Source organism: Lissotriton helveticus, chromosome 4_1 (genome assembly GCF_964261635.1).
Source record: "Lissotriton helveticus chromosome 4_1, aLisHel1.1, whole genome shotgun sequence".
Classification (NCBI taxonomy): Eukaryota; Metazoa; Chordata; class Amphibia; order Caudata; family Salamandridae; genus Lissotriton; species Lissotriton helveticus.
The window spans coordinates 1,050,617,873-1,050,632,330 of NC_136063.1; the positions used below are offsets into that span (position 1 = coordinate 1,050,617,873).

Consider the following 14,458-nt stretch of genomic DNA (forward strand, 5'->3'; position numbering starts at 1 on the left):
CATGAAAAGAGAAGCGAGTTTGTAATTAAAAGTCCACTTGTTACTGATGAAGCGCCATGCGTTCCTAGTAAAGAGTGTTTATGATAGAAAGTTAACCAACACATAACAAAAAAATGTGCCATTTACAATGCCAATAGCTCTAACTTTTGCAAAGGCGAGACCGTTGCATTGTAAGTGCAGAGTAGTGAGTGCAGAGCAGTGAGTAGTGAGTGCAGAGTAGTGAGTAGTGAGTGCAGAGTAGTGAGTGCAGAGTAGTGAGTAGTGAGTGCAGAGTAGTGAGTGCAGAGTAGTGAGTAGTGAGTGCAGAGTAGTGAGTAGTGAGTGCAGAGTAGTGAGTGCAGAGTAGTGAGTGCAGAGTAGTGAGTAGTGAGTGCAGAGTAGTGAGTGCAAAGTAGTGAGTAGTGAGTGCAAAGTAGTGAGTGCAGAGTACTGAGTGCAGAGTACTGAGTGCAGAGTACTGAGTGCATAGTAGTGAGTGCATAGTAGTGAGTGCATAGTAGTGAGTGCAGAGTAGTGAGTGCAGAGTAGTGAGTGCAGAGTAGTGAGTGCAGAGTAGTGAGTGCAGAGCAGTGAGTGCAGAGTAGTGAGTAGTGAGTGCAAAGTAGTGAGTAGTGAGTGCAGAGTAGTGAGTGCAAAGTAGTGAGTGCAGAGTAGTGAGTGCAGAGTAGTGAGTGCAGAGTAGTGAGTGCAGAGTAGTGAGTGCAGAGTAGTGAGTGCAGAGTAGTGAGTGCAGAGTAGTGAGTGCAGAGTAGTGGGTGCAGAGTAGTGAGTGCAGAGTAGTGGGTGCAGAGTAGTGAGTAGTGAGTGCAGAGTAGTGAGTGCAGAGTAGTGAGTGCAGAGTAGTGAGCTGCCTCAAGTGAAGTACTCTGGTACCCAAGGATGACTAGCAAACAATATTATTCACAATGTTGCTTACTATTCAGCAACATTTGACAGTTTGCAAATCATCTTTATACAACAATTCAGAGTTTGATAACAAATTAATGTAACACATTGTAATATACAATGCCAATAGCTCAAACTTTAATGCTGCGAGACCTATTGCATTGTAAATGCTTGTTTTGCTAGTTATCACACGCAGAAACTGATGGGAACTACAAGTTCCGGGTGCCCTGGGACATTGCCTGAGGGAGGTGGGTGCAGGCTTCCCCGGGGAGCCTGGGGGGGGGGGGGAAGAGAAGATGAACCTTTGGAGCAACTGGACAGGGGAGGAGAGTTCAGGCGAGGCGGAGGCAGTGAGCCCGGGAGACGACTCATAAAGGTACCAGGTAATCTTTTTGGATGGAGGTGGACATTTAAGGGGCGAATCACTGAGGCGGAGCGTTACCGAAGGGTGTGAAGGGAGGGTGGGGTTATTAGGTAGGGTCTCTATATGGGCGGGGAGGTGCTGAAGCAGTGGAGTGTTAACAAGTCGGATGGGGTGGGGGCGGGGGAGAAGGGGAGTGAGCGAGTGGGAGGGAAGCGCTGGTGAAGCTTCGCGCTTCAAGACCCTGGTGGGGGGGGGGGGAGCCAGCGAGTGAGAGGGAGGAAAGGAGCATATGGGGATGGGGTGTGAGTGAGGGGGAGCAGAACCCTTTGATGGTGGTGTGCGAGGCCAAGTGCGCGCCTGGAGAAGCTTCATGCATTGTAGGAAATCTGCTGGTGTAAGAGACTTTGGTTCAGATGTAATAGGTTCGAGTATAAATACTCGACCTAAAGAAGGTAGATTCTCCTATCAACGACAACTAAGTTACCAGATGCATGGTCCATTTTAAGCAATTTTGTTGCCAATATGTTAGGGGTCAATGATGTAAAAGGTCTCACTCATTACTTATGGTTAAACATCCTGCGGCTATATAGCATGCTCCATAATGTCTGAATTAATGTATGTGCAGAATATTCAGTTATAATTGTATCTTTCATAGGAAATTTTGTTTGTCATGCTTGGAATACAGAATGGCGTGTTCAACGTGCTTTTTTTTAATAATGCTCAAAGTGGGCTAAAATTGTCAGTGTACACAATGGTGGTATGCTAGATTGCTTGGTAAATGATATAGTTTTAATATTCACAACTATAGTTTACAGCACTTTTTAATGCAATCCACAAACTGGGTTTTGTTCTTGGTGCTAAATGTTGTATGACTAGCTTGTAGTACTTAGTGGCTTGTCTTCTGTAGTTAGTTACCAAATGTCATTCATCCACATTTGAGCTGTTAATTCCTACAGGTAGAGAACTCAAGCCATAGACAAATAGGGATTAGCTTTCATTTGTTAAATTTTGTAATGCACTTAAATATATTCATGATAAATCTACTAAGCATGTGTGGAAGGTCTTCATATCTGATGCCACTTCTTGTGATGTCATAAGTGATTCCACGCACAGTGATGTCACCTACATACTGCCTAACTTTATTAGTCGTCTCACTACTGTTTTTAGGTCTCGCCTATTACATCCCGAAGGGATAATAGGCGAGATTATAGTATGAGGTCCGAAAAGTCTACCTAGCTGCGGATCGCGTACAGTTCATGTGAGCCAGGCGCGTGCACATGATCGCCAGCCACTTCACACATCACACACCACCAGTTGTCTGTGCCTCGGCATCAGACTTCAAAGGCTGCCGCAGCTCCCCCCCTCCCCAATCAGACTTCAAAGGAAGCCGCTCCCCACCCCCCTCCGCGCAATGCCAGAACATCCTTTTAAGGCTGCAACAACCCGCCTGCCCCCCCTCACTCTCTCCTCTTCCTCGCACAACTCGCGTTTTTTTTATTATTTCATATTACCAATGCTTGTTCCACATTGTTCCTCTTTCTCGCTCATTGCTTTATCACACTCACCCCCCAGGGTCTCTCCTCCCTGGTCACTGTTTAAGGACTTCTCTGTCATACTCTCACACACGCGCACTCGCTCTCTTCCCTTACCAGTGGCTCGTCTCTCGTTTTCTTCTCATTTTTGCATCCTCGCGCTGTCCCACTCTTTAACCTCAAGTTTTTTCTTTCTCTTCTCTTGACCACTCCTTTCAACGTCTCTATTCTTCCCTTCCTGTTTCTCTCTTTCTCGTACTCCCTGTCTCTCACACACACACTTTATTCTATTTGTCTTCCCTCTTCCTGTCAACGTTATATGTACAGCGCCCTCCTTTCCCTTCTGCTCTCTTATAACTTGTCAGTTGATTGGACTACAACAATTCTCTCTCGCAATTAAATAGAAGCCTATTTAATAATTCACTCTCTTGCGTGGCATGGGAGGGTTTTTAACATAATGTATAGTAATTAGAGTTTGCCAAGTTTAACCCCGGCGCACAAGCGTTATTTGCTAAAAAGAGAGAGAGGTGCGCGGGGCCCTGATTAGCAGGCACTCCGATGCGCAGTGAGAGGCAGGCAGGCAGGCAGACAGAAAGAGGTAGACAAACAGACAGGAGGAGCGACAGCGAGACAGATAACAACACTCCCTATAAACAGTAGATAAAAACACATCTCCGTCTGTTGCAGTTCTGGTCTTCCCCGCCCCAACCACCGTTTTCATTCCTTTTTTATTTGTTTTATTTTTAATAAATGCTTCCCCCAGTTGAGCTACTGCTGTGCCCTGTGCCCCGTCCCGCCCCCTGAGTCGCACCATCCTGCTCTGCCATTCCCTTTTCATCTCGTTCTCGCGAATTCTAGTAGTTTCCTTCGGTGCCCCCACCCATGTCCGCTCCACCTGGCTCCGCGCCCATTCTCTAATCAAAGCCTTATTTCAAATTAATCATCTTCTGGCTCTCCGTGTCGGAGCTCTCTCCATTTCGTCCTCACTCTCTCTATCGCCTTCACTCTCTCTATCGCACTCTCTCTATCGCCCTCACTCTGTCTATCTAATGCCCTCCCTCACTCTATCTATCGCCCTCCCTCACTCTATCTATCGCCCTCCCTCTATCGCCCTCCCTCTATCGCCCTCCCTCTATCGCCCTCCCTCTATCGCATCACTCAGCACCACCACAACATCACTATGCGCTACCACAGCATCACTGAACGCCCTCACTCTCTCGCCCTCACTCTCTCTATCGCCCTCCCTCTAACTATCGCCCGCCCTCCATCTATCTATCTATCGCCCTCCCTCCATCTATCTATCTATCTATCGCCCTCCCTCCATCTATCTATCTATCTATCGCCCTCGCTCCATCTATCTATCTATCGCCCTCCCTCCATCTATCTATCTATCTATCTATCGCCCTCGCTCCATCTATCTATCTATCTATCGCCCTCCATCTATCTATCTATCTATTCATCGCCCTCCCTCCATCTATCTATCCATCGCCCTCCCTCTATCTATCGCATCACTCTGCACCACCACAACATCACTATGCGCTACCACAGCATCACTGAACGCCATAGCATCACTCGTCGCCACCACAACATCACTCAACATCACTCAGCGCCACCACAGCATCAATCTGTGCAACCATTCAACAACTGGTTCAAATATGTTCTCTCAATGTTTCAAGCTTTATTACAAATGTCACAAAAGATGTTAATATTTCACTTCTGTTCTTGGATTTTCGTCACAATAAAATACACAACATAATCTTCACAAAAGTCATTTACAAAAGTTTAAGCTAATGCCATTATAAATTACAATAACTTTCATTTAAGTATTAATTATTTAAAAAAATTAAAAGCCATTGTCATTTGTAATATCAATACATCTAAGTCACGTAAATACAAAACATATTGCAGTACAAATGCTATATGTGTCACATGTGCGAAAGTTAAAACTATTGGCATTGTCAATGACAAAGCTATTAATTTCGCTATTTTCAAAACCAACACATTAATAAAAAAATTGTCATTTACAATACCAATAGCTCAAACTTTCCTAATGCGAGACCTATTGCACTGCAAATGCTTGTTTAGGACTTGTGCCCTGCCCTTCATACAAGTTCCTTTCCCCTTTTACTGTATGTTACGATGGAGCCAGCAGACGTATTTTCAGCACGGCCTTTCTCACACATGCAAAACTGGTATTCTACCAATATAAGTAATACACTAAATAGTAAGACTGGATAAACAAGTAAACATTTCCATTAAACTCAAATACTGAACATGAATGGAGATGGCATACCGGATAAAAAAGTATGTTTCTCAACAAAGCTAAATATTAAAACTGAGTTTGAATATTTCCACGAGCCACGATATATCAAAACTATCAACTTACTGCTAGAGAAAGTCTTCAAACAGCACTAAATACAACATTCCTCGTTTGTTGCTGCTCATTAAGCAACCTGCGTATGACTTAGTATTCATTCAAGACCAACTATTTACCACTTGCACCAGCAAAATACTTCTCTCGTCAGCTCATATGTGATTTTTTAGGTCTCGCCTGTCGATGCGCATGCGCATCGAGCTTGCGAGCCTATTGCGGCTTAAACAACCTTTAACTAAGAAGCAAGGAATCGTGGCGATTCCTTGCAGTGCCCGTGACTTTTAAGCTCAATGCGCATGTGCATTGAGCTTAAAAGCGCGTGCACAGCCGCAATCGCCGTCTGTTCCCTCAGCCGCATTCCTCCGACACCTTTTGAAGTGAAGCTTAGCTTCACTTCAAAGGCCCGGCTTCTTAACACCCACATGCCGCTCTCCCCGCTCCGCCCCCTCCCCTGCCCGCCTTGTGCATGTTGCATCATCACACAACTTCTCTTCACGCCGTTCCTGCTTGCAGCTACCCACCCCCTCCCCTGCCCGCCTTTTGCTTCTTAACACCCACATGCCGCTCTCCCCGCTCCGCCCCCTCCCCTGCCCGCCTTGTGCATGTTGCATCATCACACAACTTCTCTTCACGCCGTTCCTGCTTGCAGCTACCCACCCCCTCCCCTGCCCGCCTTGTGCATGTTGCATCAGCACACAACTTCTCTTCACGCCGTTCCTGCTTGCAGCTACCCATCTTTCGCTCTTTAATTACCTCTGCTTTTAAGGTCTCACCCCAGCATAGACGAAGATAAGATAAGTAAGCCACTGTAAGCTACCGGTTTACCGCTGCTTGCACCCGGTTCACTGCTGGTGGCATCCGAGCAGGGCGACACTCGCCATTCATTGACGGTGCTCCCTCTCTGCGGTACCTACCCGACTCTGCTTAGCCAGGGCAGAGTTAAAGGCTTGCGCTTGACAGGGCACATTTGCCCTGTGCGTTCTTCAATGCCCGGGGCTTTCTTCAAGGGGTCTGCAGTACACAGTGCTCAGAAAAAAAACTGCTGTGTGGTGTGCTTTATGCAAATTACATGTTTGCAATGCACACATTGTCTTTACAAATATCTTTCTAGTTTCTGGCTTGTTTTCGTTGCTGTGGAGTCTACACGGTGTGAGATTGTGACTAGTGGTCATGCAGCAGAAAGCAGGACAATTTTCACTGAGTGCCAGTCTCCGCAGTCCATCTCGGCGCTCGTAAGTGACCTCATGTGTCCTTGCTTGAGGAGTTTTGTGATGGTAGTCTCTCAGTGACATGCGTTTGATGGTCTCTTCTTCCTGTCTCGCTTCTGTGTATATCTTTCCCGATGTCTGATGGCTCAGTGGCCTAATTTTCAAACTCAGGAATGTTTTTCCCAGTGCCACAGATTCACGTCTTAGTCAGATCGCTGACTCTTTAATTCTTATACCTCAATGTTCCTTTTTTTTAATCAACCTTATGTTTCATTGAACACCTATATTTTAAGCACCAAGATACCACAAAGGGGGGACATGTGCTTTACAATTACACATCACGTTGGCGTGTACAATTTTTTTCTCTCCACACTTCTCTTTTCTTCTCAGACTTTGCAGTCTCCTGCCTGTCCCAGATCCGTACCCTGCATCTGCCCCACTTTCTTTCTTGCTTGCATTTATTGCAGCTCTCTCCGCCCGTCCTTTCTTTACTCATTCGTTACTACCGTGATCTCTTGCTCTCCACCGCCTTTCACCCCCACTCTAGTAATATCTACTTCTGTTCTCATTCTGTCTATGCTCCAGCACTCACTCACCCCCTCTCCCCATTCCTGCTCTAATTCTTCCTTCCCCCATTTCACTTTAGCTGCTCCCCTCTTCTCTTCCTTTCTCTCCTTTCCTCTTCCTCCTCTTGCCCACCTTCCTCTCCCTAATGCTTCTCCTCTTCGCCTCTTCTGCTCCTTTCTCTCTTGTCCTCTTCCTCCCCCCCATCTTCCTTTTCTCTCTCCCACCGCCTTTCCTAGTTCCTCTTCCTGTGAATTCTTTGCATTCCTTCCCTTACTGTGCAGTCTGTCCTTGGACATTGTAGTTCTCTCAGCAGATGGACAACCAGTTTTGCAGTCCCCCAGCCCCAATACCAGAATCCTGTGGGGGAAATCCACACTAGGCTGCGTGATGTGGCTGATGCCCAGAGCCCTACCGGGGATTCAACCTGCCCCAGGATTTCCTCAGGAGTCTGAAGGGGACAATGCAGCGGCAGAGCTATTGCATTATTGATTGAGTGGTGATTCAGCCTTGGTTTTCCCTGTTGCCCAGATGTATATAATACACACAGGCATCTGTGAAATGCTGCCTTTCTCCCACGCTGCAGCTGTCTTTTATACAGTTATTATCGCATTGACCACAAGTGACCAGATCGTTGCACTCCACAACACAATTCCCTTACACACCACAATTCCCCTATATACCACATACAGCCAGTCCCAGCCTCTTTCACTCTCTCTTCCAACTCTCTCCCCCTCTCCATTTACTTACACAAATCTCGCAGAAACCCTAAGCAGCAGTGCCCGCACTACCAATCCTTCTGTTATGCCACATCTCTCAGCTTACATATTCCTTCGCTCTTTCTTTTACTCTCCACGTTTCTGCCTCTTTCACTCTCTCTTCCAACTCTCTCCCCCCTCTCCATTTACTTACACAAATCTCGCAGATACCCCAAGCAGCAGTGCCCGCACTACCAATCCATCTGTTATGCCACATCTCCCAGCTTACAGATTCGCACTTTCTTTTCCTATCAACGTTTCTGCCTCTTTCACTCTCTCTTACAACTCTCTCCCCCCTCTCCATTTACTTACACAAATCTCGCAGATACCACAAGCAGCAGTGCCCGCACTACCAAGCCTTCTGTTATGCCACATCTCTCAGCTTACATAGTCCTTCGCTCTTTCTTTTACTCTCCACGTTTCTGCCTCTTTCACTCTCTTCCAACTCTCTCCCCCTCTCCATTTACTTACACAAATCTCGCAGATACCCTAAGCAGCAGTGCCCGCACTACCAATCCTTCTGTTATGCCACATCTCTCAGCTTACATATTCCTTCGCTCTTTCTTTTACTCTCCACGTTTCTGCCTCTTTCACTCTCTCTTCCAACTCTCTCCCCCCTCTCCATTTACTTACACAAATCTCGCAGATACCCCAAGCAGCAGTGCCCGCACTACCAATCCATCTGTTATGCCACATCTCCCAGCTTACAGATTCGCACTTTCTTTTCCTATCAACGTTTCTGCCTCTTTCACTCTCTCTTACAACTCTCTCCCCCCTCTCCATTTACTTACACAAATCTCGCAGATACCACAAGCAGCAGTGCCCGCACTACCAATCCATCTGTTATGCCACATCTCCCAGCTTACAGATTCGCACTTTCTTTTCCTATCAACGTTTCTGCCTCTTTCACTCTCTCTTACAACTCTCTCCCCCCTCTCCATTTACTTACACAAATCTCGCAGATACCCTAAGCAGCAGTGCCCACACTACCAATCCTTCTGTTATGCCACATCTCTCAGCTTACATATTCCTTCGCTCTTTCTTTTACTCTCCACGTTTCTGCCTCTTTCACTCTCTCTTCCAACTCTCTCCCCCCTCTCCATTTACTTACACAAATCTCGCAGATACCCCAAGCAGCAGTGCCCGCACTACCAATCCATCTGTTATGCCACATCTCCCAGCTTACAGATTCGCACTTTCTTTTCCTATCAACGTTTCTGCCTCTTTCACTCTCTCTTACAACTCTCTCCCCCCTCTCCATTTACTTACACAAATCTCGCAGATACCCCAAGCAGCAGTGCCCGCACTACCAATCCATCTGTTATGCCACATCTCCCAGCTTACAGATTCGCACTTTCTTTTCCTATCAACGTTTCTGCCTCTTTCACTCTCTCTTACAACTCTCTCCCCCCTCTCCATTTACTTACACAAATCTCGCAGATACCCTAAGCAGCAGTGCCCGCACTACCAATCCTTCTGTTATGCCACATCTCTCAGCTTACATATTCCTTCGCTCTTTCTTTTACTCTCCACGTTTCTGCCTCTTTCACTCTCTCTTCCAACTCTCTCCCCCCTCTCCATTTACTTACACAAATCTCGCAGATACCCCAAGCAGCAGTGCCCGCACTACCAATCCATCTGTTATGCCACATCTCCCAGCTTACAGATTCGCACTTTCTTTTCCTATCAACGTTTCTGCCTCTTTCACTCTCTCTTACAACTCTCTCCCCCCTCTCCATTTACTTACACAAATCTCGCAGATACCCCAAGCAGCAGTGCCCGCACTACCAATCCATCTGTTATGCCACATCTCCCAGCTTACAGATTCGCACTTTCTTTTCCTATCAACGTTTCTGCCTCTTTCACTCTCTCTTACAACTCTCTCCCCCCTCTCCATTTACTTACACAAATCTCGCAGATACCACAAGCAGCAGTGCCCGCACTACCAATCCATCTGTTATGCCACATCTCCCAGCTTACAGATTCGCACTTTCTTTTCCTATCAACGTTTCTGCCTCTTTCACTCTCTCTTACAACTCTCTCCCCCCTCTCCATTTACTTACACAAATCTCGCAGATACCCTAAGCAGCAGTGCCCACACTACCAATCCTTCTGTTATGCCACATCTCTCAGCTTACATATTCCTTCGCTCTTTCTTTTACTCTCCACGTTTCTGCCTCTTTCACTCTCTCTTCCAACTCTCTCCCCCCTCTCCATTTACTTACACAAATCTCGCAGATACCCCAAGCAGCAGTGCCCGCACTACCAATCCATCTGTTATGCCACATCTCCCAGCTTACAGATTCGCACTTTCTTTTCCTATCAACGTTTCTGCCTCTTTCACTCTCTCTTACAACTCTCTCCCCCCTCTCCATTTACTTACACAAATCTCGCAGATACCCCAAGCAGCAGTGCCCGCACTACCAATCCATCTGTTATGCCACATCTCCCAGCTTACAGATTCGCACTTTCTTTTCCTATCAACGTTTCTGCCTCTTTCACTCTCTCTTACAACTCTCTCCCCCCTCTCCATTTACTTACACAAATCTCGCAGATACCCTAAGCAGCAGTGCCCGCACTACCAATCCTTCTGTTATGCCACATCTCTCAGCTTACATATTCCTTCGCTCTTTCTTTTACTCTCCACGTTTCTGCCTCTTTCACTCTCTCTTCCAACTCTCTCCCCCCTCTCCATTTACTTACACAAATCTCGCAGATACCCCAAGCAGCAGTGCCCGCACTACCAATCCATCTGTTATGCCACATCTCCCAGCTTACAGATTCGCACTTTCTTTTCCTATCAACGTTTCTGCCTCTTTCACTCTCTCTTACAACTCTCTCCCCCCTCTCCATTTACTTACACAAATCTCGCAGATACCCCAAGCAGCAGTGCCCGCACTACCAATCCATCTGTTATGCCACATCTCCCAGCTTACAGATTCGCACTTTCTTTTCCTATCAACGTTTCTGCCTCTTTCACTCTCTCTTACAACTCTCTCCCCCCTCTCCATTTACTTACACAAATCTCGCAGATACCACAAGCAGCAGTGCCCGCACTACCAAGCCTTCTGTTATGCCACATCTCTCAGCTTACATAGTCCTTCGCTCTTTCTTTTACTCTCCACGTTTCTGCCTCTTTCACTCTCTTCCAACTCTCTCCCCCTCTCCATTTACTTACACAAATCTCGCAGATACCCCAAGCAGCAGTGCCCGCACTACCAATCCTTCTGTTATGCCACATCTCTCAGCTTACATATTCCTTCGCTCTTTCTTTTACTCTCCACGTTTCTGCCTCTTTCACTCTCTCTTCCAACTCTCTCCCCCCTCTCCATTTACTTACACAAATCTCGCAGATACCCCAAGCAGCAGTGCCCGCACTACCAATCCTTCTGTTATGCCACATCTCTCAGCTTACATATTCCTTCGCTCTTTCTTTTACTCTCCAAGTTTCTGCCTCTTTCACTCTCTCTTCCAACTCTCTCCCCCTCTCCATTTTCTTACACAAATCTCGCAGATACCCCAAGCAGCAGTGCCCGCACTAGCAATCCTTCTGTTATGCCACATCTCTCAGCTTACAGATTCCTTCGCTCTTTCTTTTACTCTCCACGTTTCTGCCTCTTTCACTCTCTCTTCCAACTCTCTCCCCCCTCTCCATTTACTTACACAAATCTCGCAGATACCCCAAGCAGCAGTGCCCGCACTACCAATCCTTCTGTTATGCCACATCTCTTAGCTTACAGATTCCTTCGCTCTTTCTTTTACTCTCCACGTTTCTGCCTCTTTCACTCTCTCTTCCAACTCTCTCCCCCCTCTGCATTTACTTACACAAATCTCGCAGATACCCCAAGCTGCCTCACTACCAATCCTTGTTTTATGCCACATCTCTCAGCTTACATATTCCTTCGCTCTTTCTTTTACTCTCCACGTTTCTGCCTCTTTCACTCTCTCTTCCAACTCTCTCCCCCTCTCCATTTACTTACACAAATCTCGCAGAAACCCTAAGCAGCAGTGCCCGCACTACCAATCCTTCTGTTATGCCACATCTCTCAGCTTACATATTCCTTCGCTCTTTCTTTTACTCTCCACGTTTCTGCCTCTTTCACTCTCTCTTCCAACTCTCTCCCCCCTCTCCATTTACTTACACAAATCTCGCAGATACCCCAAGCAGCAGTGCCCGCACTACCAATCCTTCTGTTATGCCACATCTCTCAGCTTACATATTCCTTCGCTCTTTCTTTTACTCTCCACGTTTCTGCCTCTTTCACTCTCTCTTCCAACTCTCTCCCCCCTCTCCATTTACTTACACAAATCTCGCAGATACCCCAAGCAGCAGTGCCCGCACTACCAATCCTTCTGTTATGCCACATCTCTCAGCTTACATATTCCTTCGCTCTTTCTTTTACTCTCCACGTTTCTGCCTCTTTCACTCTCTCTTCCAACTCTCTCCCCCCTCTCCATTTACTTACACAAATCTCGCAGAAACGCTAAGCAGCAGTGCCCGCACTACCAATCCTTCTGTTATGCCACATCTCTCAGCTTACATATTCCTTCGCTCTTTCTTTTACTCTCCACGTTTCTGCCTCTTTCACTCTCTCTTCCAACTCTCTCCCCCCTCTCCATTTACTTACACAAATCTCGCAGATACCCCAAGCAGCAGTGCCCGCACTACCAATCCTTCTGTTATGCCACATCTCTCAGCTTACAGATTCCTTCGCTCTTTCTTTTACTCTCCACGTTTCTGCCTCTTTCACTCTCTTCCAACTCTCTCCCCCCTCTCCATTTACTTACACAAATCTCGCAGATACCCCAAGCAGCAGTGCCCGCACTACCAATCCTTCTGTTATGCCACATCTCTCAGCTTACATATTCCTTCGCTCTTTCTTTTACTCTCCACGTTTCTGCCTCTTTCACTCTCTCTTCCAACTCTCTCCCCCCTCTCCATTTACTTACACAAATCTCGCAGATACCCCAAGCAGCAGTGCCCGCACTACCAATCCTTCTGTTATGCCACATCTCTCAGCTTACAGATTCGCACTTTCTTTTCCTCTCAACGATTCTGCCTCTTTCACTCTCTCTTACAACTCTCTCCCCCTCTCCATTTACTTACACAAATCTCGCAGATACCCCAAGCAGCAGTGCCCGCACTACCAATCCTTCACACACGCAACGCCACTCACACACGCAACGCCACTCACACACGCTACGCCACTCACATACGCTACGCCACTCACACACGCAACGCCACTCACACACGCAACGCCACTCATCCATGCAACGCCACTCATCCACGCAACGCCACTCTTCCATTTGCAAAAAGAAAAATGTCTAACTATTCTATTGCGAGACCTATTGCATTTCCAATGCTTGTCTTTCTATTCTGGCGTTTTATGAGGCAACTCCTCTGTTGTCAATCGTATTGATATAGCACATTTTGCTCAAGTTACCGTTGTTTGGAGTCTCGAGTATTAATTCAAATTGTGATTTGAATGCAACAAACTATAAACACCGAGAACGAAGTCAGGTCAAAATTAAAACGAGCTCATTTTAAGCAATCAGTTAAAAAAAGAAAAATTTGAGAAAGTACAACAAAAGACATTTTGCAAGATTCAGGTGAAGCAGTCTTTCTATTTGAGTCAAGTCCACGCAATCAGCAATGTGTACAACTTTAAAAGACACGCACATGGGGATGTTTCGAGTGCAGATAAAGACAATGTATACAACACAGTGAGCTGAAAGGCACAGTTGTACCTCTCAACTCACGAACCAACATTTTTTGCTGTTACCCAATTTCAAGAAGACACGACGATCACCTCCTACCATCAAGCTGGCAAAGCGGTCCACCTGTGCCACACTTCACCCCTGCTTCACCTAACGAAGTAACACAAAAGCAGTGCCCCTCCCACTGGTGTATTTCAGAGCCATACCTGCTGCAGGACACTGCAGTTCTGGCAGCCGATGCCTGGGCCCTCTGTAGCTAGCCCTGCCGTATTTGAATGCGTCTCCCCTGGCATCATGTTCGTGCCGCCGCCCTGCCCTTTTCCGTGGTGGGCACAATCAACAAAACACAACCGGTAGACCTCCTAACTACAAAAACAGAGGTTCCGGTGCGCAAGAGCGCGCATGCGTGCTTCTAGTCAGGCGCAGACGCACAATGCAGCAGTGCCGTGTCCTTTCGTAATCACCCGGAAGTAAACGGTACTCACGGCATCGTAGGCTAGACGTATGAGCTTCAAAGCGTAGTCTGTTTGTTGTGCCCTACGGGGCCTCTTCTGGCAGCTTCGCTGATTTAGTTGTTGCTTCTTGTAACACTCTTGGGAGTTTTCAGTCCAAAACATATTTGAAAAAACGTTTTCGTATTGCACTTAAAGTTTTTTCTTTTACATTCTAATTCATACCCGACAATGGTTTGGGAACGTTTACGAAGTTTCACAGAAAAGGAGAGTGACAGCGAAAACCAGGCTTGCCAGGTTTTGGAAGCTGTGCCAAGACAAGCCCAAAGACAACCAGTAGTAGCCCAAAAGGAGCCCAAACTTGCAATTCTTAAAGATAACGCGGTTATAATGTTCGCGAAACGTTCTTACGCAGGAGCCTGATTCTATTATATTTATATATATATATATATATATTATATATATCGCACACTACACTATTCAAGACAAATATGTACAACTCGAAGCACTTGAATTATGAACTGGATTTTAAACATTAAAAATGTAATGAAAAAATGGTTTAATCTCCCAATGTGACACTGCCAAAATGGAAATTGTAAAATT

General features: G+C 46.4%; 1 protein-coding gene across 2 annotated transcripts in view; it reads right to left on the reverse strand.

Annotated features, from left to right (window-relative positions):
• Positions 1 to 14,116, reverse strand: part of ICE1 (interactor of little elongation complex ELL subunit 1) — a 1,011,762-nt gene extending 997,646 nt beyond the window's left edge. The window contains exon 1 of one of the 2 annotated variants that reach the window (XM_078687642.1): positions 13,889 to 14,116. In XM_078687642.1, the coding sequence (XP_078543768.1) occupies positions 13,889 to 14,020 (132 nt within the window). In that variant the 5' untranslated portion in view covers positions 14,021 to 14,116. Of the gene's footprint in view, positions 1 to 13,609; positions 13,790 to 13,888 lie in introns of those variants that run through there. The other variant, XM_078687643.1, reaches the window with a different exon arrangement.
• Positions 14,117 to 14,458: the final 342 nt, after the last annotated feature.